Source organism: Dendrobates tinctorius, unplaced genomic scaffold (genome assembly GCF_039654945.1).
Source record: "Dendrobates tinctorius isolate UK_male_01 unplaced genomic scaffold, ASM3965494v1 ptg000388l, whole genome shotgun sequence".
Classification (NCBI taxonomy): Eukaryota; Metazoa; Chordata; class Amphibia; order Anura; family Dendrobatidae; genus Dendrobates; species Dendrobates tinctorius.
Window position 1 is genome coordinate 6,517,643 of NW_027362054.1, and position 25,132 is coordinate 6,542,774.

At 44.1% G+C, this 25,132-nt stretch overlaps 1 protein-coding gene across 9 annotated transcripts in view; it reads left to right on the forward strand.

The window, feature by feature from the left end:
• SPATS2 (spermatogenesis associated serine rich 2) overlaps window positions 1-25,132 on the forward strand; it is a 114,343-nt gene that overhangs the window by 58,518 nt on the left and 30,693 nt on the right. For 5 of the 9 annotated variants that reach the window (XM_073563424.1, XM_073563427.1, XM_073563426.1 and 2 more), the window contains exons 3-5: window positions 21,342-21,421; window positions 22,439-22,547; window positions 24,103-24,152. In XM_073563424.1, the coding sequence (XP_073419525.1) occupies window positions 21,342-21,421; window positions 22,439-22,547; window positions 24,103-24,152 (239 nt within the window). Of the gene's footprint in view, window positions 1-1,046; window positions 1,108-1,130; window positions 1,255-2,230; window positions 2,384-17,583; window positions 17,721-21,341; window positions 21,422-22,438; window positions 22,548-24,102; window positions 24,153-25,132 lie in introns of those variants that run through there. The other 4 variants (XM_073563423.1, XM_073563429.1, XM_073563428.1 and 1 more) reach the window with 4 other exon arrangements.

Sequence of the window (25,132 nt, forward strand, 5' to 3'; positions counted from 1 at the left end):
AGTGAGCTTTCATACAGAGAGATCTCACAGCGATGCAGCAGCGACGCAGCGCACGATACTCACCTTTCACACACAGCGATCCTGACGTCCTCCCGCCCGCCTCCACGCGTCGCTCGTCTCACACAGCAGGAAGCTGACGACGAGACATGGAGCCACCCGATCTCGCGCGATCAGCGAAGGACAGCGGGGGAGCCGGTCGGAGGTAAGTATCACACATAGCGATATCGCTAGCAATATCGCTATAACGTCACAAAACCAGTGACGTTTTAGCGATATTGCTAGCGATATCACTATGTGTAAAACCCCCTTAAGTTACCAGCCACCTCTGCAGTGCCCGGCTTTCTAGGCAAGGAGCACGCGTCTTCAGAAACGCACCACAAGCGGGAAGCTGGAAGGCAGAGAGGAGCGGTGCGATCCTGAAGAACCTGACTTTAATTTGAGAACTGCAGCGTTTTTTTAAATCTGCGTGTCAATTCAGTGTTTTTCCAGCATTCTGGATCCATGGAAAGCAATGCGAAAGTGAAAAAATGCTGCAAAAAAGCATCAAATATTTTGCTGTATATTCGGTGAAATAAACGAATTTATTAAACGTATACTATAGATAAAGAATACATTTAACTAGCACCCAAAAAAAAACGCAAAAAATCTTCTAAAATACCAAACAATGGGAGGTTTGAATGCAGCGTTTTTACTGCCAAGAGCAGGTTTTGGCTGCAGAAGCGCTGCATGTGAACATGGCTGTGTGGCAGCTCACTAGCGACCACTTAGCGATGTACCAGCGATCCTGACCGCGTCATATCGCTGGTCGGGATCGCTGGTACATCGCTACGTGTGACAGTACCTTTAGTGCGCTTTTCCCATGGTCTTGTGAGGTCGCTCACCATGATTAGTAAATGAAGATATGCAAATATTCCCACTTACTTTTTTTTGTCTTTTCCACCTTCTTTTACCATTGCTTTGTGAACACTGACTATTGACTGCTGATAAATGGCTGTTGGAGTGGCCTTGGGTTTCTTCATTATCAATTTGCAAGCAGCTGGGGATTTCAGTGCGTCGGGGCCATGGCAGGGCTAAATGGACCTAAACCTCTGTGTACAATTGTCCCTTGTGAGTTCCCTTTTCTGTGCTAGATTTGGGTTTCACCTAAATACTTTTGGAACAATTCGTCGATGGATTAAATTGTAAGGCAGGCGGGTGAAGAGTGCAATTACGGGGAGAGGGAAAGCGCTGGAGACGGTGATCACACTGATTAGGGTAAATATTTAGGCTGTTGTCAGTGGCCCTTTTCTCAAGCTGAAGGCTTTTTCCCCTTATGAATAACTTTTTCCAAACTTGCATAAATGGTGAAATAGACATTTTTACATAGAGGTAAAAAACCCTCACTGCTATTGAATACTGCACTTGGTGTAAATATTTTATTCCTAATGTACAGTAATCCAAAGCAGTTGGACAACGGAAAGGAATTTACAATAGTCTATACAGGAACAATAACTATCCTAGGGTAAGTTCACACTGGGCGTTTTTGCTCCTTTTTTTTTCTGCAGCAAAACCTGATTTCCTGACAGGAAAGAAGCTGCGAGAAAAACGCATGTTTAGGTGCATTTTTGGTGCGTTTTTTTGTCTTTGTCCATGACTTTTCTGCAGAAAAACACTGCAAAAACGCGGAAAGAAGTGACATGCTCTATGTTCTAAAAAAGCAGCAAAGCACAAAATCCTGATCACACAAAAAACCAATGTGTGTACATGAGATTTCTGAAATCTCATAGGCTTTACTGGTAATGGAAAAAGCAGCTGAAAATTAGTATAAAAAATGCAGCAAAAACGCCCAATGTGAACATACCCTAAGGGTCAAGGCTGGCATTAGGTGGGCGGACTGGGCAATTTGCCCAGGGCTTCCATCCCCAAATGGCCCTCACCGCCATGTGTACTGACCAACAGAAAAAAAAAATCATTATTTTTTTTATTTTCTACTTGAGGCTTATTCACGGTCACTATTGCCAAAACCAGGAGTGGGACTTACAGGGGAAAATAACAATTGCAATATTGACTCGTTTGGTGTTTTGGCACAGAAATACTGATTAAAATACTGATGTGTGAATAAACCCAAAGTTTATACCATGCATGCACCAAACTTTACATGTACGGTACAATTGTGATAGGGAGAGGGGAGGAAGGAGCTCCAATCAGAATGGGGGCAGAGAGCCTTAAGACCACTCTTCTGCAGTCTGTATGGGGGAGGGGAGTCCTCTCACCCAATTCTGGTTGAGCCTGCTCTCTTCAAAGTTTCCTGCAGCATGACAGAGGACGGCCCTCCATCTGACTGTGAGCTCAGTGCTCTGCCTGACCCTGCAGAGGAACAGCACCAGGACCATACGACATAAAGGTATGTGTAGCACAATCTCACGGGGTGACATCCCGGGAATGAGAAACTGGCAACTGTGGAAAACAGGATAGGGAATGGGAGGCAGACATCAGGAAGGTAGCTTACAGAATGAGACTCTGATGAGAGGGTACTAGCAAATAGAGGGAGACGCAGACGAGATCACTGGATGAAGAAGTGCCATACATCAGTGGACAATGTGAAGCTGATAACGGTGGGTACTAGTAGAGAAAGAGAGAGCCTCAGCCGACTCCCCAGACATAATGGCAATCTATGTCCTGCCACAGCCTGTCTATGATGCTGTCAGTGCCGCAACTCACTATGTTCTGGATTTGGGGCTCACATGGCGCCTTTCTAGTTTAGTAACTTTCAAAATTAGGAAATGCGTAATAAATTGTCTATATTAAAAAAAAATAAATTGTTGTCAACTGGCAGCTAAATCCTGTCTTTAAAAGCTACACTAATAATGCTAGCCTTCCGTTGTTAGTGCAGTTTGAATTTAGAAGGAGGGAGAGTAAAGGGACCTTGATGACATGATGGCCATGTGAGGATAGGTCCTTCACCCTGTGGTGCGTTACTGGGGAGTCCTCTACACTCTTCCTGTGTGTGTGTATAGTGTAGGCACTGTGTGCATCACAAAGGCAGTAGCTGTGGAAAGCAATCGCCATTACAGTTACATCTTTTTTCATGGATTGTTGGTACTTGTAAGATTCCCCTTTTTATAGAACTCAGCCATTTTACCTGGGGTCACCTTTTTTTCATTTTTAAATCTCCATCAGCTGATTTATTGGTTTCACCATGTTTTTGTGTGCTGGTGCAATATCTAAGCATTTTAATTTTTGCCTTGTGTCACAATTAGTATAAATCCCGCCCTGCTTACAATGCTTTTACGTTACTCCCATACTGTTACTGAAGAAAAGATAACCAACGACCCCACTCTACAAGGCCCAAATAATACTTCCACTGCATAGTGACTAAGTGATATTACATTATTACTGACTAGAAACCACTGGTGACCGTGTTCCATATACCATTTATTCCAGAGGCACCACTGGCTCTGCAGGTAGTACAAGAGATAATGGCATTAACGCCAAGTCCCGTAACAGGGCATCTTACCTGACACTGGCTTACACTTCCCGTCCTTTTCACCTGATAAAGACCACGTCTAGCCACAACATGTCTGCAGATTTTGCTGCCCAGACATCTTTGTGAAGGGAATGTAGATGCATCTTAGGCCAGGTTCACATTATCAGTATTTGGTCAGTTTTTTTTACCTCAGTATCTGTAAGCCAAAACCAGGAGAGGAGCAATCAGAGTAAAAGTATAATAGAAACACATCACCACTTCTGGATTTATCACCCACTCCTAGTTTTGGCCTACAGATACTGAGGTAAAATACTGACCAGATACTGAGGTAGAATACTGACTCAATACTGAATGTGTGAGTGTGGCTGTATTATGTACTTCTGAGTTGCTTTGTGCCCCAGATACTATTGGGCCCTGACTATGATTAGCTCCCTTAAACGCCTAAAAATAGTGGTGCCTAACGTTAGTGGAAATGAAAAGGAAAATTCTGCCTGCTGTTAATGCCAAACGGACTGATGGCTAACTGGAGTAGTAACAATAAATGAGTAACCGTGCACCACAGCACTGACGGCGTGAGTCCCAGCATCGCCTTTGTACAGTGGCAGCAAGGCTCACTTGTCCTGGGAGTGGTATTGGGGCTTGTCGCAGGGGCAGGCTGTGCAACACAGCAGGATCTTTCAGTTAAGCAGTGCTGCATTTTTTTCCCCCCACAGTATGTAGACAGAGGAGAAATGAAGTGGCACAACTTGGCCCGCCAAGGATGGAAATTACATAGTGGAGGAAGAGTCAACTGCAGGCTGTACAGTGGAGGGCTGACACAGCAAACCTTGTGGAGGAAGAGTGCTAGGAATGCAAAGCAGGGGGTCCCAGTGTGGTTGAGGGTCTTGGGGAAATTGGCCATTTTAGTCCCACCATCTAATGCTGGAGTTGCAATTAGAAACAAGTTGGGTTCAAACTAATAAAACATTGATTGCTATGGACAACTGATTTTTTGTTTGTTTGCTATAGTTTTGCTTTCTCCATTGTGTATAGCGGAGAGCTTAGAGCATGAATGAAGGCAGGCACTTCAGTTAGTTGATTTGTGCACTGGAAAGGGTAATAGCCCAAACATTAGGTCATCTAATAATCCCAGTACAGTACTGTGGATGCCAAGACTTGTCATATATTCATTTGTTCCGGTAAAAAGGTCAACAGATCATGCTCCAACGTTGGATTTGCCATAACTCTTGGTACATGTATACCAGCTTAATAACAGATCCCTTGAAGAAAGCCAACAAGGTTGAAACATGATTTGTTTACGTGTTGCCGGTAGAAATAAATATATTCAAGCCTCACAAGTCTTGTATCCACGGTATTGTGCTGGGATTATTCAAAAATGCTAATGGAGAGATTAAACATACCATGTCAGGCGGCCAATTCTAACCAACGCTATATCTAATGCACCTAAAACTGACCGTAACTGTTACATAAATGATTGGTAAACCCATCAGCTAACCACTAGCCCTCCCATTGTATGACCTCTTCTTTTAGTAAGTAGCTGTGTACATAGGCCTAGATCAGTAATTTATCTTGTATGCTGCTCTGGCCTCAGATGTGAGCCAGCTGAATCCATTGTACACAGCAGAACACAAATGTATTAAATGATGCAAATAGACCCATCTCGCTAGTTTTGCCATTCTTTCTCATTTTAGATTTTTGAGATCTTTTTACAACGGAGTCATCATGATATGGTTCTCGTATCATCTGCACTACCACATTTGTATAAGGTTTGATTCTTGATCAACCGGCCTGTAAATTATTTTTTTATGGCCGATAAAGGGTCGGGATGACCCACGTAACAAGGCCGTTCTTGGGGATGGATTGCTAAACTAAGCCTTTTTAGCTTCTATTGAAGTATATGCTTGTCACAGAAGGGACAGGTCACATTGACACAGTTTATACTTTGAGGCTTTTTTTTTTTATAGCCAGTGCGCCAAATAGTTTTCCTTTCTGTCGTCACTTTACATTCAGTATTTGCTTTTACAATGAAATTGCCAATATGTGTATTTACTTTTGCAATTCTGCAATATATCCAATTATAGTAGGCTTTTAGGTTCCATATTAGTTTTCATGCTCATAACCTAGGCGTTCAGCTCATTTATTGTACCGACACAGCAGGTAGGTGTAGTGCTCCAGTGACATGGGGAATGGGGATTTTACCTCTTGTGCAGAGAATGTTACAGAATAGCAGAGGTATTCCCTGATAGACACTGCTCCGCCATAATAACAGCAGCAAACAAGTATACTGTGCTTTTCTCACTGTGGACTCCAGGCGCATGGGGAGTAAATTAGTTAGCTTGGTATTATGGTCAAAGTAGATGGTGAGTGCTATTTGTCTTTAAACACCGAGCTGAACAGGTGACTCTATTGTGTAGGTTTCCTTTGCACCACCAAGGCAAAAAGACCACAGACCTCTGAACATGGTCTTTGACACCAAGACTAGACCTATTTTTTAAGCACATTTCTCAATAGGATTGGGATCTGAGGGATTTTAGGTATGGCGCTTTATCCTGATAAAGGAGACTATTGTTATAAGTTTCCAACAATGCTTTAGGCGCGTGTCAGGGTCACCTCTACATGAACGCCAAGATCTATGCCTTTTTCTGGCTAGCTTTTTTCGATAGTGTATCTTGGTACCAAGTCTTCCCTAGATGAGTGATTCATCAGACCAGACCACCTTTTTTTATTGCTCATGTTCTGATGCTTACAAACCCATTGTAGACACTTTCAGTAGTGGTTGAGGGGCAGTATTGTCACTGTGACCACTTTGGCAGGTGTGGGACTGTACAGTAATCTACAATGCACTGTGCGCTGACCACTTGCTGTCATAGCCAGCACTAAAGGCAGCCTGACGCTAGGTGCATGATTACAGCCAGGTATGTTTAACTCTGAAACGGTGCAGCTTTTCTGAGATAGACACCGTTTAATAACCAGGGATCAAAGCAAACGGGAAACTAGTTAGATGGGGGCTGGTCCCCTGCGGCTTCTGCCTGCCCACTGCCCTGGAGTGACATGTAGGAAGGTCAGGCAGAATGTATCTGCAGTCGGGTTCCCTTTTAACTTTTTCAGCACTGTGTGTGACAATAAGTCTTCTGTGGCATCTTCTCACATGGATCATAGTGCCCATGAACCCAAAGTCATTCCTTAAAAGGTGTTGTCCGGTCCACATCGATAAGTCTGCAGTCACTCTGTGTGACCGCAGGCTTCTGAATCCCCCCAGCACTGTGCACTGCAGGGATTCGCTTTTTCTGACCCTGGCGGGTATGTATGAGTTATACATACTCCTGGCCAGTGGGCGCAGCCTCACTTCCATACACTTGTATGGAGTGAGGAGGCTGCGCCCTCTAGTCGGCAATGTCCACTGGAAGACCGCGTCACTAGACGGTAGTGTATGGCGTAAAGCCACGCCCATTAGACGGGCTCTGGCCGGGAGTATGTATAAGGGTGTGCACACGTTGCGGTTTTTGCTGCGGATCCGCAGCGGATTTGTTCTTGTGGATCCGCAGCAGTTTCCATGCGGTTTACTTTTCCATGTAAACCTATGGAAAACCAAATCCGCTGTGCACATGCTACGGAAAAATCCACGCAGATTTGCTGCGGTTTATTTTCCGCGCCATGTTACTACTTTTGTGCGAATCTGCAGCTGCAGATTGCCTTCCGGGACATAACAAATCTCTCTCGGAGATCAATAAGTCTGCAGTCACACAGAGTGACTGCAGACTTATTGATTTAGACCGGACAACCCCTTTAACAGAAATCTCTGTAGGATCAACCCTCTTAAGAAAAATATGGATTTCTCTGGAATAAGACATCAGATCGCAAATGTCAAGATACAATTTTTTTCCAGCTTCCAATGAAATACATGCCAATGTAGATGGCGTAGGAGGGTTGATCCTACTGATTGATCTCCTTGAAACTAGTTTTGGTAAGTAGCAACTATAATATGCCAGAAACATACTAAAAACACCTGATGAATTGGAGATATCCTTATCCAATACTTTAACCATTAGTTTGGTGTCTGTCTGTCACTCTGATTATTGTGTTTTTATTGCTTCTCACACATCATTAAAGCACTGATTGTTCACTTGCTGCCCAAAATAACTCAATCTAAATAGGGTGCCATTGTAACAAAATAATTAATAGTTAGGGCTCTCTCACATCGGACGCTATACGCTGACGTGACCCCAACCTTCCTCGGCCAACCTGTTTGTTAGCCTAAAGAGTTCCTGACATAAAAGCAGTGTTCGGCTTTCAGTCACCAGTTTGGCGCCGCCACGATTTCAGTCACCGCTCATTTTATAGAGAGCTGCGGCTGTGACTGTGCTCCTGCCACTGACTGACAGCAGGCTCAGCATTAGGGCTGGCTGTCAGTCAGTGCGGGGGTGCAGTTACAGCACATATCTCCAGTGATTGATGACCCATACATGGAAAATTGACCTCCAATTTCTGCATGGAGCTTAGAAGGATTCAGCTAGTCAGTTTTTAATCACCTTATGTCAAAGACATAATGGAAAAGAGAAGAATTAGCTAGGTAGAAAGGCAAATTGTAAGTACACAGTGCTATTTTATAGGATGATTGAAATATATTAAAAGGATAAATAATTTTATGGGATTCCTCTTTTAACCCCTTCCCAACATGCTCCGTGCATGTACTGCTCTGCGGGAGCTGTGTTACTGCAAACAGCAGTACAGGTACAGCGCACCAATCACACAACCTCACGCTGAGCGACTCGGCGATCGGGTGCGGATGTTGGGTCCGTGTGAGAGCTGACACCCCACACCAACACCCACGATCAGTGCTAGCACCAACCGCGGGCATTTAACCCATCTGATGCCGCATCCATCAGGACAACTGGATGCGATCGCGTTGTCCTGATGGTCTCCATGGAGACCCTCGGCCACAAGATGGCCCACGGGGTCCTTCAGGGTCCTGCAGGGAAGGTGACTTGTGAGCACCTGAACGGCCTCCTTCCCTGAATATCAGATGCTGATGTGATACTCTGAACTGCAGAGTATCAGATTAGCGATCAGACACAATACAGTGATGTCCCAGGATGGGACAATGTAAAAAAGAAAATTAAAAAGTGTAAATGAGTTTGTTTTTTTTTGTTTTTTTTAGAAATCCCCAAATAAAGACAAATATTTTTCCAATAAATACATTTATTTATGTAAATAAAAAAATAAATAAAAGTACACACAAAACTGTCCCACTAGTTAAATGAGGCAAAAAACAATGCTTTATCATCATACAGCATAACAAAAAGTGCAATAAAACACGATAAAAAACAAATGTAAATACAAATGGTATACCTGAAAACGTCATCTTGTCCCGCAAACAAATAAGCCATCGTACAGCTCCAGCTTCAGCTGAAAAATAAAAAAATTATAGCTCTCAGAATAAAGCGATTGCAAAAATAATTAATAACACAGACCCGTAGATTAAAGTCTCCTAATCACTTGTACCCCACAAGGAATGGCGTAAAAAATAAAACCAATTCTTCACATGCTGTTTTTTTTTTTTTCATTCTGCCTCCCAAAGATCACAGTAATTCTGAGCGCACATTTATCCTGCGCTCTGCACTGAGCGCTTACACCGGGGTTTCCGTGTAAATCTCTGAAATACGTGATTCAGACGGAACCTCTGACAGGAGATTCCCTATAATGAGGCAGATGGAGCCACTGTGGATGCAATAGGACCTGTGGTCCGGCAGTGTCCGTCTTTTTACTATTGCATAAAAGTGTCGTTGGCCACAGTTTTGTGCACTTCTGAAAAGGACACCGCTGAACAGAGGCCAGACAGAGTCCAGAGTAACTCTCCTACCGCATAATACTGAATGGATCCATTGGGAGTGTCATCTGTCACGTCACTCAGAGATTTAGATGTAAACACCTATGTAAGAGCTCAGCGTAGAGCGATGGATAAATGTGATCATAATTGTTATGTAAAATGTTCCCAATAAAAGCTTAAACTCAATCCTCAAAAAAGCAAGTCCTCACTAAAGTCTGTCATCTGTTAACAGAAATATAGGGGCTTCCACGTTACTGATAGTACAAAGGCTCTGGAAAAGCTAAATGGCTCCTCGTCCCCCCCCCCCCCCCCAAAAAGAAATTCAGCAAATTCTCTGCTCCCAAATCCAAATGCCCCCCTCCCTTCTGAGCCCCAGTGTGCCTAAACTAGATTTAGCACCCACATGTTTGGCATTTCTGTAGTGATGAGAGCCCGCCTAATTTACAGGTGTGTGTCTCCAAAAGCATGAGCTGGGCCTACTGTACTGGTGACTGCAACAACACTGGTCATTACAGGGTACTGGTCACTACAACGGCAGTTTGCAATTTTCACTCAGCAACATCCACTGCTGCCTGTTTTTGGAAAACACCCATGGAGTCAAAATCATCACTACACAATACATAGATAAATTCTCAAAGGGGTATAATTTACAAAATGGGATCGCTTTTGAGGGATTTTGCTTTTCTAGCACTTGGGGGCTGTGTATATTGAGTCCGCAAACTGTTCTAGGAAAATCTGCGCTCCGTCCCTCTCGAGTCACTCCATATGGCAAAGTAGTACTGTATATCCACATATGGGGTATTTCTACATTCAGTAGAAGTTGTGGGACACATTTTGGTGACACTTTTACATTTTTTCCCCAGTATGAAAATGTAAAATTAGAGGGCTAACACAATTTTGGTGGTAAAAATGTAAATGATTTTTTCTTCACTGCCCAATGGTATAAAAGTCTGTGACACCTATGGTGTCAATATAATCACTGCACCCCTAGATGAATTTATTGAGAGGCTTAGTTTGTAAAATGGGGTCACTTATGGTGGGGTTCTGCTGTTCTGGCACCTGAGGGGCTCTGCCAATGTAACATGGCATCCTCAAAAAAGTGCAGCAAAATCTGCACTGCAATATGGCTACTTCCCTTCTGAGCTTTGCACTGTGCTCCAAAAGTAGTTTTTGGCCACATATGGGATATCGGTGAACTCAGGAGGAATTGCACAACAATTTTTGGGGTGCATTTTTTTGGATTTTTTTTTTTTAAGCTCTACATTATAAACTTGTGTGTAGCACCTGTGGATTCAAGATGCTCAATACACGTCTAGATAAGACTTATTGGGGTTATAAACTGTTTAAGCACATCAGGGGCTCTCCAAACACGACATGGCGTCCACTAATTATTCCAGCATATTTTACATTCAAAAAGTCAAATGGCGCTCCTTCCCTTCCGAGCCCTGCCATGTGCCCAAACAGTAGATTTCCCCCACATATGGGATATCGGGATGCTCAGGATAAATTGCACAAATTGTATGGTACATTTTCTCCAGTTACCCTTGTGAAAGTAAAAAAAATTAAGGTCTAACGGAAAATTTTGTGAAAGAAAAGTAAATATTATAATTTTTCCTTACCTTCCACTTTCCAAAATTCCTGTGAAACTTCTTGAATGTGGTTTTGAGCACCTTGAGAGGTGCAGTTTTTAGAATGGGGTAACTTTTTGGTATTTTCTGTCATATAGGCCCTTCAAAGTGACTTCAAATGTGAGGTGGTCCCTAAAAAAAAAAAAAAAAAATGGTTTTGTAAATTTTGTTGAATGAAAAATCGCTGGTCAACTCTTAAACCTTTATAACTTCCTAACAAAATTTCCATTTTTTTCACAAATAAACGCAAGTCGTATCAAATAAATGTTACCACTATTATTAAGTACAATGTCACGTGAAAACAATCTCAGAATCAGTGGGATCCATTGAAGCGTTCCAGAGTTATTGCCACATAAAGTGACAGTGGTCAGAATTATAAAAATTGTCCTGGTCAGGAAGGTGAAAACAGGCTTCGGGGTGAAGGAATGAATAGCGTTATTTTACATGATAGGTTCCCTTTTGAGATGGGAAAAAGAACAATTGTTCTATCTTAAGAAGGGGTTGCATATCACTAGGATATGCACTGAGGCTGCTAGAGGGGGAGGATTTGTTACTGTGTGATGAGAGCTTCTTCATGTGGATGGGGAGGGCCTGTAGCTATGGAGGGTGGGGTTGTTGCTATAGAGGGCTTGTTTGCAGTAGAGTAGGAAGTTACGGACCTGTTCTCATTTCAATGCCATAACACCCCCCCCCCCCCCTTGGACGTTCTGTTCAGAATATCTAGAAAACCGTGCAAACTAGTGACAGAAAGTAAATTACTTATTGTCATAATTCTGCAGCCCAGATATGTACTGGGATTATGTGAAAAGCCCGGACAACCCCTTTAAAGGCAGCGTTAACAGATTGCATTACATCGCGTTATGCTGCAGTGTAACGCAATCCGTTAAACGAACTGCATTAATGCAGTGTGACCCCAGCCTTACCTTGATGGACATATGGGATCATAGCATGGCCAGGAGTGTACTTATAAAAGTTAACCTTTTAATGGGTATATTAAAAACAGCCAACGTATATCTCGGACAAACACGCATAATTTTTTTCCAAAGAGCAAGTGCTCATGATTAACAGTGCTGTCACTCATACACGTTCTTGTTCATTCCCTTCTCAGATCTGTCCAACCTTGAGTGGAATAAAACCATTTATCTCTAGGCGGGAGCACTGACATTACTAGTCAGATAACCGCGTTTAACTTGCCACTGCAAGCACCCACATATCTATCTTCTCTCCCCTGATGAATCCCCTGAACAGGGGAAGAAACACGTTGGGAGGCTACATGGTTCATATGGGCTACCCCTAAATAGTCTACGCTTGGGTACTGCCCTTGTTAGGGCGGGAGCAAAGCAGGGGCACGACAAGGAGTAATACAGGGAATATTCCACTCTTCTATTTCCCACCCTCCTCCCGTCATCCATTCCCCACAAGATTGGACAGATCTGAGAAGGGAATGAACAAGAACGTGTATGGGTGAGATCCAACCATTTTTTAAATAGAGCACTGTTAATCATGAGCACGTTCACTTTGGAAAAAAATTATGTATGTATGTCCAAGATTTACGTTGACTGTTGTTTTTAAAGGGAACCTGTCACCTGTTTTGGCTGATATAAGATGCGGCCACTGCCTTTCAGGGCTTATCTACAGCATTCTATAATGCTGTATATAAGCCCCCGATCCCACCTGCAAGATAAGAAAAATTAGTTTTATTGTACTCACCGGGGGGCGGTTCGGCCCAATGGGTGTTGCAGGTCCAGCGCCTCCCATCTTCTTGCAATGCCGCCCTCCTGCTTCCTTCATGGCTCTCCGACATTGCGCTCCTGAGCAGGCGTACTTCTCAAAGTATTGCAGTTTACAGGCGCTGGGAAAGGTCAGAGAGGCCCTGCGCCTGCACACTGCAGTACTTTGCTCTGCCCGTAACAAGGCAAATAAGTACACCTGCGCAGGAGCGCGATGCCAGGGAGCAATGAAGCAAGCAGGAGGACGGCGATCATAAGAAGATGGGAGACGCCAGACCTGCAACACCCATTGGACCGGACCGCATCGGAACACCCCCCCCCCCCCCCCCCCCCCCGCGTGAGTATAATAAAATAACAAAACTTATTTTTCTTATCTTGCAGGTCGGACTGGGGGCTTGTCTACCGCATTATAGAATGCTGTAGATAAGTCCTGAAAGGCAGGAGCCGCATCTTATATCGGCCAAAACAGGTGACAGGTTCCATTTAATTATACCCATTAAGGGTTAAGTTTTATGAGTATACTCCTGGCCATGCTATGATCCTATTGTACTTGATTGGTTGGGTTTATGTGGATTAGATCATTAGCTGATCTTGATGTGTACATATCTCTGGAATGTGGACACTACATGGTCGGTCCTAACACGTACCTGTACCCTTTACTTCACTGTGGCATTGCAAATTGCAGCATTGTGCCGTCACCACTTACTGTTCTATTTTTATTATCTTTACCTTCCTTTTGGTATTGCTTTTGTAACCCCCTTGTCTGTAATAACCTTTTGATATTTTTCTAAACAAAAGCTCTCTGGACTTTGACTCCTAGTCTCTTATAGGTCGCTCATTGAGTGGAGTGTCCATTGTCATTTGCCTTATTTGGCTATTTATAGATCTACCATTATATGGTCATTTATCTTTAAAATATGCTTTTGGTTTGGATGATATTGATGATAATATGTATGGGGGTGTTGCACTGCCTCTTCTTAATTTTCCGCACACTCGGCTGTGCCAGCATCTGCACTGCAGCCATATTCGCTTCTATGAGGGTGCACTGCAGTTCCCTGACCCGGCACATCTGCTCAATAGACCCTTCATTCTATTTTTCAGTGTGGACCATACACTGCCTACAGTCTAAAAATAATGGCATGTATTAGTGATGTTCCGTCACATAATGAGATGGGGAAAACCCGACTAACATCCTGCTCATTCATAACATTGCTCATGTCTTGGGGCACTGGACCTTCCTGATTCTCAGAAGGTTTCGTATTCAAATTTCTGTGTCGTTTGTTATTGTCGTCTTTTGGAGAAAACTAATGATCTGGTTTGTCCAGGTCTATATCCTGGTACAGCCCTGCGCACACAATGCACGATACCTGAAGTCTTTGGTGTGCTTTTCTGTTCTTTCCATGTCCTGTGGTAGATCTCATCCTGTACTCTGGATCCCTAGGTTTGGGGCATAGACAATAGTAGATTAAACCAGTGTGTGTGATCGTATTTAATACTGCTGGTGATTCATTGATTGGGCACTGTGACCTGCGCTGGAAAACCGCCTGCAGGAAAGCGGCTCTGTGTACTCATATCATGTCTTTGACCTGAAGCAAAACTTGATGTGGATTTTCCTTAAAGGGATATTCCCATCTCAAGTAGTAGTAGTACAGCACCTGCAATTCAGGTGCAGGAATTGCAGGAGCTTGGGTATGCAGGGTTACGATCACTCTTGGGGTTCACCCACACTTGCGTAGAATCTGTCCCATTCTCATCCAGGGCATATAGTGACAGTTAGTTGTTAGTGATCATAACCATGGATACCTAAGCAACTGCAATGCCCTGTACATGGGGTAAGCAATATAGCAAATCAGAAGAACTATACTACATTTCTAATTGGAGGTATTTGCTGATAATCTTATTATTATATATATTACATATTGTGATAGGATCTTGGAAATGGGAATATCCCTATAATTTCATGCCCTTGCAAAAGCATAGATATTCTTCTCCATCATTCTTAGAAAGGTAAAGAGTTAATACCGTTAAGTGTTTTCTGTAAAATATTCTGTTAATGCTGAGTTGTGGACTTTGATGAACTTTAAAACCACAGCTGTCGTTTCACATGACTTCAGAATAAGCTGTTGTGTGACCATAAGGGAATAACACTATCTGCATCAGCAGTTTTCCTCACTCCAGGCTTCGTCTCTAATTGTCAGGTTTCCATAATTCATTTGTACAGTGGTTGGAATGCACCCATAATGTGTATATCTGTGACATCATGGCAGCCAGACGCCACCCATCAGGGCTGTGGAGTCGGTAAGCCAAACCTCCGACTCCTCAATTTCCATGACCCAACTCCGACCACCAAAATGGGCTCTGACTCCAACTCCACAGCCGTGCCACCCATAATGTATACCGTATATCTGTGACCTAAGGGCAGCTACACTCCACCCATAATGTGTGTATCAGTTACAGTGTAACCCTAAATGAATGAACCTTCAGTGATACCACGTTGTGTTAGGAAACCTAAGTGATTGAATCAAGTTCACCTGTTTTGATGGCAGTGGAAGTGATAACAGATGCCCCAGGGAGGCAACAGTAAGGCTGTGTGCACACGCTGCGGATTCTGCCGCGGATCCGCAGCGGATTTGGCCCTGTGGATCCGCAGCAGTTTCTGCTGCGTTGTACAGTACCTTTATACCCTATGGGAAAAAAAACGCTGTGCAGACACTGCAGAGTTTTCCGTGCGGATTTGCTGCGGTTTCAAAACCGCAGAAAGAATTGACATGTCAATTCTTTCTGCGGATTCTGGAGCGGTTTGCCATCTCCTCCATTGTGGAGATGATAAACCGCAGGGCAAAACCACAGGCTAATCTGCAGATAAACCGCAGGTCTTCTGACCTGCGGATTTACCTGCGGATTTTGCAAAATCCGCGCGAATCAATCAATCCGCAGTGTGTGCACGTACCCTTAGACGATGCCTGGAAAGGGAATGCAGGTGGTTTGCCTTTGACAGTTAGGCCCCTATTCATCAAAGATTTTGTAGGGGAAAAGTTACAAAACTTTTGTGCAAAACTTTGCAACCTTTGCCATTTTCTCAGCAGTTTCGATGTTTGGGTGAACAGAGGCGGGATGCCACAGTTTGACTAATTCATGACGAGCTGTGGTGTACCTTACACCAGAAAACCTACTCCAATCTCTGATTAGAGTAAAGGGCATGTCACACTAAGATATATCGCTAGCAATATCGCTATAACTAGTGACGTTATAGCGATATTGCTAGCGATATCGCTATGTCTGATACTTACCTACGACCGGCTCCCCCGCTGGTTATCGCTGATCGCGCGAGAACGTCCAGGACTGTTTCTCGTCGTCAGCTTCCTGCGGCGCTTCCTGTGGAGAGACGAGCGATGCGTGGAGCCGGGCGGGAGGACGCAGGATCGCCTAGTGTGACAGGTAACTAGCGACCCCCGTCCCCAGCGATGTCGCTGGTGAGATCTGCCTGTGTGGCAGCTCACTAGCGACCACTTAGCGATGCACCAGCGATCCTGACCACGTCATATCGCTGGTCGGGATCGCTGGTACATCGCTAAGTGTGACAGTACCCTAAGACTTGTGGCGAGGTGCTTTGAGGCGCACACGACACTTGTCCGACACTTCTGATTAAGAGACGCTCTTATTGAATCTGGAGCGTCTGACTCCAACATGACCCCTCATCAAGAACTGGCATGAAAAATTCTGGTCTTGATGAATCAGGTTCTTGGCCTTTGCTTATCGTTATTGAGCTACTCTATAAACCTTCTGTAGCTTTGTGTTTTGCCAGTGTCCTTGTCAGTCCTGGTAGCATCAGGCTGTTACCTGCAGCCCATTCAGATTGTACGGGTAGTTCTGCCCTTCCAGGATTGCTCACATGTTGTCACAAGGTTTGCCATGTCTTCCAGCACAGTCTCAGGAGCATGGAGCCGATACCAGGACATAACCGTCATTACATGTGTAGAGCTGGACAGGGCTGTAGAAGGGCATCAGCCCACAAATGGGACTGGGATCTACAAGACTACCTCCAGTGAGCTACCGGCATGCTGAAACTGTCAGGACCCGCCATCCTGCAGTGGGACTTGGGCTCACAGACCAGCACTGTGCAACTCTATTGGCATTCACCAGATATCACCAGGATTGGCCTGCCACCAGCGACTCCATGTTATCCTCACAACTGAGCACACATGACAGAAGCAAATTGTTGGAGGTGGCTTGGTGAGCATTATGCTGCCTGCAACATCACTTGGGCGTGTCGCCCCGGGCCGGCAAATCCTAAAGCTGGGGTAACACGTAATGGGGTAAAATTTCGAGGTAACATGTACACGGCTGCTGTAAGGCAGCCAGCGTCTGATTCATGCTCCTGTGGTTCCGGCGGCAGGGATGCCTTGTCTGGATCCCTTTATCTTGATGTGTTACAGTAACCTCCAGTGATGTGTAAAGCTTCATTGACTTCCCGCTTCCGCTGGGTGTCAGTCTTCACTGTAGATCTAGCATTTTGATCATGACCCAGAGTGATGGAGTTGAATAATGCTGTTCTTTCTTGCATTTTAGCTCATGGTTATGGGTTTGTGGAAGGACAGAATGATAACCGCACTGTAAGTAGTAATCAGAATCGATGATCAATGTTGCGCTCTATTGCGGTCTCCTGGAACGCGCTTGAAGCTGTATTGTTAAGTAAAGGAAAGTGTTTTGTACCTGGAGTTGAACCTGTTTCCAAGTCCACTGTATTATCAGCCGTTCCACGCCGCCTCCCAGCTGTATTGACGTCAGCCAGCATGCTATGCATTTATGACAAGGGATAGTTGTACTTGCTTTGCGTGCTCATTGTCTTCTGACTGTGACCAATGTGATGGCAGGTACGCAGGAGAGCTTTTGACAGTGGAAGGGGTGTGGTTGGCAGAGCATCCGCCTGTGAAATAGTGCGACACCTTCCAGGACTGCTCGCAGCAGGTAGCATTAACTCTGCTGGTCCTGTACCTTGTCACATAGCTCGTCCCTGTGGTCTTACTCCAGCATACTTGCTCATCACGCTGCCCGGGGTCTTCATACTGGTAAGAGATAGCAGTCATGTGCCGCAGCGGAGTACCTGTATGTATTGTTATATATGTAACTAGGACGGGATGGAGCAAATGTATAGTGTTACACTACTGTTTCGGGATGCTTTACCCAGTGCGCTCAGCAGGTGCACACACCACTGTATTGAGACCACTTTATTTTTTTTGGAGGGGGCGCTAAAAGGGACAATCTGATTGCAGCAGACCCTTAAAATGAGTGTGACTGTGCGCAGGTGCAGCCACATTCCTGAGCCCTGGCGTGTGGTTCACAGAACAGCTGTTAAATGTTAAAGATTTCTAACTGGGCTTGAAGAAATCCATGTCTACCAGGTCCTCACTCCCTTTACCAGCTGCATAGAGGGTCTTAAGTTCAGCGCACACTGTTTCCAAGCTCTGCAGGGTCCCTGCTTATTATTTACAATATTCAATTAAATTTGCGGCTGATGTGCAGACCACCGTTATTTAATTGTTCTCCCGATGGTCCTCCCCTGCAGTAAGTGACTGTGTGCGTGCGATCATTGATGTGGCTGCCGCCCGCGCTCAGTGGGACTGGGTGATCCCTATGCTATATCAGGTTGGCCTCATTTGGGGCAGTCTCCAGACTGAAGAATTTCTGCTATTTCTTCTATAGAAGGGTCAGTTTACTTCATTAGCGGAGGGTGAAGGCGACTGGATGTTTTTCCATCTGTATGACATTAGTCTCTAACCAGCTTAGTCATGCTATGTATTTAGTCAGTAGGAAATGGCTGAGTATGTGGAGCACTCAGAATATTCTACCAAAGATGGCAGCCTTCACTCCATAGTGTGGTCACCAAAGGGGGTAAAAAAAAATAAATCTTAAAGTGGATTTGTCACTAGAACTCACAGTACAAATTGTTTACACCGTTAAATGGATCTTGGACCTGATTAGGCTGGTGTATTTGCTGTGACAATCTTGTATAATCCTTTTTTTAAAATGTAAACTGCTCAATTATCAAACTCCTCAGTGTCCTTCCTCCTTGCTGCTGCTGAATCCATCTACTGCCAAGTACAATCTGCATCTATTAGGGCGCAGTCAGACGGCCATTTAAATCAGACCGAGATCGGATCCCAGTGCACAAACTGGCCAGTGGCTCTACTGACCCGAGCGTGACAGCTGCATAGGCATAATTGAAGCTGTAGCACTCCGATCCGATCTAAGTCCGATCTACGCTGCCATCTGACTGCACCCGTAGGGTTGGTGAGCGGTTGGCTAACAAGGAGTCTGTCACCAGGGTTATGCTTCCCAATCTGAACAGCATAAAATAAGTTGGTTACATCCATGTATAACTAACTGGGCATCTTGCTGTAGTTTTGATGAAATAACTGTACAGTCTGCTGCAGCTGTGCAAGTCTTCTCAATAATGGGCTCTTTCGAATGCTGCCCACGCCGTTGATTGGCAGCAGCAGGGAAAGTCGGCGCTGATGAATATTGTAGACTCACAGGACTCTGAGCTGCAGCAGTGATTTACCAAAACTACAGAAAGAAGCTCAGTATGTGGAATCAGGGTCTCTGCCCCTACTTTATGCTGCTCTTAGATGGGACCGCAAAACCCTGCTGATAGGTCTCTTGTGTAGTGTTGAACTCTCTTACAATTTAGCAGCACACCTCTATATAAGTCACTAGTGCGACCACACTTAGAATACTGCGTACAGTTCTGGGCTCCGGTGTATAAGAAAGACATAGCTGAACTGGAGCGAGTGCAGAGAAGAGCGACCAAGGTTATTAGGGAACTGGGGGGTCTGCAATACCAAGACAGGTTATTACACTTGGGGTTATTTAGTTTGGAGAATCGAAGGCTTAGGGGTGATCTTATTACAATGTATAAATATATGCGGGGACAGTACAAAGACCTTTCTAATGATCTTTTTACTCTTAGACCTGAGACGGGGACAAGGGGGCATCCTCTACGTCTGGAGGAAAGAAGGTTTAAGCATACTCACAGACGCGGATTCTTTACTGTAAGAGCAGTGAGACTATGGAACTCTCTGCCATATGATGTTGTAATGAGTGATTCCCTAATAAAATTTAAGAAGGGACTGGATGCTTTTCTTGAAAAGTATAATATTACAGGGTATATACACTAGTTTCCTTTATATTGCGTTGATCCAGGGAGCTAGTCTGATTGCCGTATGTGGAGTCGGGAAGGATTTTTTTTTCCCCAATGTGAAGCTTACTGTTTCCCACTTGGGTTTTTTTTTGCCTTCCTCTTGATCAACATGTTAGGGCAAGTTAGGATAGGATATGGGTTGAACTAGATGGACTTAAAATCTTCCTTCAACCTTAATAACTGTTACTCCTAAAATGCTCGTTTCAATATCCACTTCAGACAGCAGTAAAATCCTAAGTACACCAGACTCATCAGGTCTAAGTGATTTATGTAACAATATATGCAGTTCATATCGTGAAATCTGGTGATAGATCTGCTTTAAAGTGTGTTACAATCAAGACCACACTTCTTCAAATTTTGGAAAGTCTCAAAAGTGTTTCCTGCTTGGTTCATTAGATGTTTTCTTCTACTCCTATATGTTCACACTTTCCTTGGTGGTTTAGGACGGTGCAGCGTCGGAGCACTGGGCGTTATAATTACAGTACTGGACCCTCACATAAAGGTTCCTGATGAGTACCTTATAACTTGCCTAATCTACCTACCCAGTATTGGGCAGAACATTTGGGGGTATGCATAGGCAATGACTCCTTCCCCTTCCCTCTTGCTCAACAGAAAATGGCCAAAACGACAGATGCTGGAAGCAGATTCCTGGGATCATTGGCCACCTGGGTCCTGGTATTTGATTTGTGAGAGGTTTTTGGTTCCCACTACATCCTGTCTGTAGCCTCACATAGCCTTCACGCTGGCGTCTAATATTACCTCTGCTTCATCGTATCATCCTCCATGATGCATCTATGTAGCATATATTTGCAGCTGTTGGGCAAGCGCCTCATGTTGTGTCCATATTTCTTCCAAAGCTCGCCTTTCTTGGCAGCGGTCATACCTCATTACGCACGATGAAGATGACGTCCAGCTGCAGCCCTGCGATGTGACCACAGGAGATCTTCTGTCCCATACAGTACTGTGTACGTGTCTCTATAAGAAGAAAGTCATCGGTGAATTTAACCCGGTGTCCTCCTAATATCGGTGCTCTGCAGGGAGTTCTGCAATATGAAGGTTTCGTCTTTTAGGCAGGGAACGTAATGGTTAATGGGTTGTAGAGTTTTTCCAGTTTTAGTAGGTCATGTTGTAGAACGGCCACGCATGCAGAAGTTTATCTAAACTTCCTTGGATCAGTTTGCTGCTGAGGTGGAGCCGCCAAGAGTTAACGCAAGCCAACTACTTTTAATATCTGTCTGCGGGAATGCAGATTGGCCCTATGGGGTGCGATATACCCCACCTTCTATCCGTATTGTTATGGCATGTGGTTACCGCCTCTGCATGTGCCTCTATTCAAGAATTTGACATGTCAAATTGAGCTGATGATTTTAAGACTAAAGTTTTATTGGATGGTCTTTGTATTCAGATTCGGCTTTGCCTATTGCCAAGCTGGTCTTTTCTGTTTTGTATGCCATAATTAAATTTGGTTATTTTTCCTCTCTCCGGACAGATCCAATAGGCTTTGTCTTTGACGTCCAGTCAAATACTGTCATGGCTCAAGGGGGCTCCTATGAGAATATGAAAGAAAAGGTAAGATCGTGGTGATGTGGCAGGATATTCTTTTAATTGTTCTCCTGTCGAAATCCCAAGAAAAGACGTTTAAGACCTCTTTTCTATACATTGGATGTCCTACAAAAAGAACTACTGAGCAATGGACGCCTGTCTGGTGGTCCTCTGCTCATTGTTGATTTAGCTTCTGAATCCAGAAGCTATTTATCAGCGGGGTCAGGGCTCGGCAGCACATGGCCTTTTTACACAGAATGATGTGCTGCCGAGAAAAATAATTTTTAAGCCAGCGTTTTGCTCGTTCGTCAGGTTACTGACGGCCTATTTACATTGGCCAATATTGAGAGCAATTCTCGATAATCATGTACATGCTCCATAACCTAGAGACGCTCATTCCTGATAATCGCGCAGTGTAAATGCACCGGAAGCCGCATCAAGCCATAAACGTGTCCTCTCGACTCGAGCTATCACAAGATAAGTGGCATGAGATTACCAACTTTGAAAAAGGAAAATAAACTTTTTTGCTATTTTAGACTCTCGTAACACAAGGGTCTTACTCTCCAAAACTCTAATTTGCGCCACTTGTTTCAAAATATCTCAAGTCTTAAATAAAGGTACACAAGGAAGGACACATCTGTACTTTTCCTCCTGTGCTAGATTCTCTTGAGCTATTTTCACTTTTTGTGATTTGTTCTACAGATAGTGTATATGGAGATTACATCACGGCACATAATGTTTAGCCACACAGCGACTCCAAGATTTCCCGCGCGATTATGTAATCCTATTGTTATAGGTAGATCTTAAAGGGACACTAAGCCTTCAGTTTCCCATATCTACATGTTATCTCTGCCGGGGAGCAGTCATTTCAGGTTAGGGAGAGGCTGACTATGGGAGAATATCTGCTGTGGGATCAGATAATTACGTGATCTTTTGAAGCACGAATGTATGATTGCGATTACAGGCTGACTTTTATTATTCCTGTGCTGAATCCTGAATATAAATTTATATCACAACTTAAATAATCTTGTCACTTATTTCTAGATTAATGCCGTGCGTTCTGTCGTCCCCAATAAGAGTAACAATGAGATCATCTTGGTGCTCCAACACTTTGATAACTGCGTGGACAGAACCGTACAAGCTTTCATGGAAGGTGGGTTGTAGACCACAAACCTGACTTACAGCCGCGTATTAATCAGAAACTTATTGTACAGATTTCTATTTGAGGCCACATTGTCCTAATTCCATGCAAGATTATTTCTCCTATTTAACTCTGATTTTCAAGCATATGTCAAAGTCCCCCTTCTTGTTTACCCTCGTCCTTTTTCCACCCACTCAATGTCCCAAGACCAGGTTCTGTCTAAAAAATAACTTGTTATTTAATCTGTCAACAAGCCGTACGATAGATGCCACAAACGTAAAACCTCAAAGTTCTGACTTTTTCCACAAGATGTCCCGTTGTGTGGATATAGCAGAGAAGCGTATTGTGAAGCCATTGGGAGTTTCTTCTGCAGCCCCTTACTATGGCGTCATGGACGCTGTGCGCCCTAGGGTGGTGTCTTCATACAGCGCCTTATGGAAATGTTATGCTCAAGAAGTTTTTCAGTATGAAAATACCATTTTGTATACAGCATCTGATGGAACATGCCACATTTTTTTTTCTCCTTTGTTGGATAATTGTACAGTCTGATGAAAAAATAAAAAAAAGTGAAAAACTATATGACTTTTTATATGAAATCACACACCTCTGTAGGTGCAGTATCACGGCCTCAAAAAAGGCTTCCCTATTCCCTAATATTATTATGTATAATATGCTTCTTGTACATCTTCTTCCCAACTACTTGTTTTGCATCCTTCTCCACCTTCTCCTTGATTGATTGACATCTTTGGCTCTACAGGAGCCGAAGGAAGACATAGATAGAAAACAAGTATGTATGAGGGTGTACTCAACTGTTCGACCACACCGAGGGTGACCCAAGCACATGTGCTTAGTTTGACAGTCACTTCTGCTGACCGACTCTCTTTTATTATGTAAAACCAGTAAACAAATTATCATCTATCCATTGGAAAGTTGCAGGTCTGACTGCTCGGTCCTATTACCGTCTTCAGCCATTCTTCTCTCCCTAAACACAGTAGACCCAAGACCATGGCAAGGAGAAGCGGGATGGAGCCGGCATCCTGCTGATCAGTGGAAATGTTATGGAACCTAGAGGACTGATCGTGGGGGTCCCAGCAGTTAGATTCACACTTTTTATAACAGAAATCCATCTTGACACTGAGCCAGATCAGTCACGCGACTCGAGGTGTCTGACCCTGTTAATTTGTAACGTGGCCTAGGAGCAGCTTTGATTTTTGTCTGACAGCGGTGAGAACAGAGCCGTCCGTTGAACATTAAATTTTACGCTAGCGATGAAAATAAATATTTATTTCAGTGTTCTGTAGTATTAAAGGGTGCACAGAATTAGAAAAAACATGTCCGCTTTCTTTAATGCTGTGCATGGCTTCTGTATGGTACTGCAAAGGCCTGAGCTGCAATAGCACACACGGCCCGTGGACAGGTGTGTCACTGTTTCAGCAAAAATAAGGCCATGTTCTTCTATTACACAAAGTGTGAACCTAAATTTGCAGACACACTTTTAAGTATAGGTGGGCTGTTTTTCATCACTTGTGATATGATGTGTTCCTTCCTTCTTTTTTTTTTCCCGCAGGCAATGCAGTGGAAGTTCTAAAAGAGTGGACAGTTTTGGGCAAAAAGAAGGTAATGATCATACAGTTTCTTAGATTACCCAAGCGTTCATTGAATGTCTTAAGGCACTGTGACACTTAGCGATGCACCAGCGATCCCGACCAGCGATATGACGCGGTCAGGATCGCTGGTGCATCGCTAAGTGGTCGCTAGTGAGCTGCCACACAGGCAGATCTCACCAGCGACATCGCAGGGGTCGGGGGTCGTTGCTTACCTGTCAGACAAGGCGATCCTGACGTCCTCCACCCGCGTCCACGCGTCGCTCGTCTCCACAGCAGGAAGCTGACGACGAGAAACGGTCCAGGACGTTCTCGCGCGATCAGCGATAACCAACGGGGGAGCGGTCGGAGGTAAGTATCAGACATAGCGATATCGCTATAATGTCACAAAAACCAGTGACGTTATAGTGATATTGCTAGCGATATCACTTAGTGTGACAGGCCCTTTACTCTCCAAGTTTAATGACCTTGTTCCTTCTAGAGAACTGAACCTGCTCTAGGTGCAGACCACGTGTAAATGTCATCTTTCTACATTGGAGTCCGCAGCAGACACACAAATTGGTTGTTTTTTTTACATCATTCCTTGATCAAACGGCTTGACTTTTCAGTTATTGGCTTATAAAAGGGGAAACGTCCTGGAAAGCCTCATGATACCAACTTTTCTCAAGTCTATATATAATTAGGAAAACTAAAAAGTTTGTGTAGGATTTAGTGATCATAAATTGGTCTTTTTGAAAGGGACAAAGCTAAGTCCGGTCTCTCTGCTGTTTCACTATTTTGCAACATGTGAGACTTCCTGTCTGACTAGGGAAATACTACTGTGGGGAACCGGAGACTTGGAGTGTGCAGCATGGAAACACAGGAGATCTGTGCTGCTGTCTTCATGCTGTATATTGTAATTACTGCTATTGGGGCATATCAGGGGGTAGCTAGAAAAAAAAACTGAGGTAAATGTGTCACTGACTTCTTATGAGTGAGCTACAGCTGTTTGTC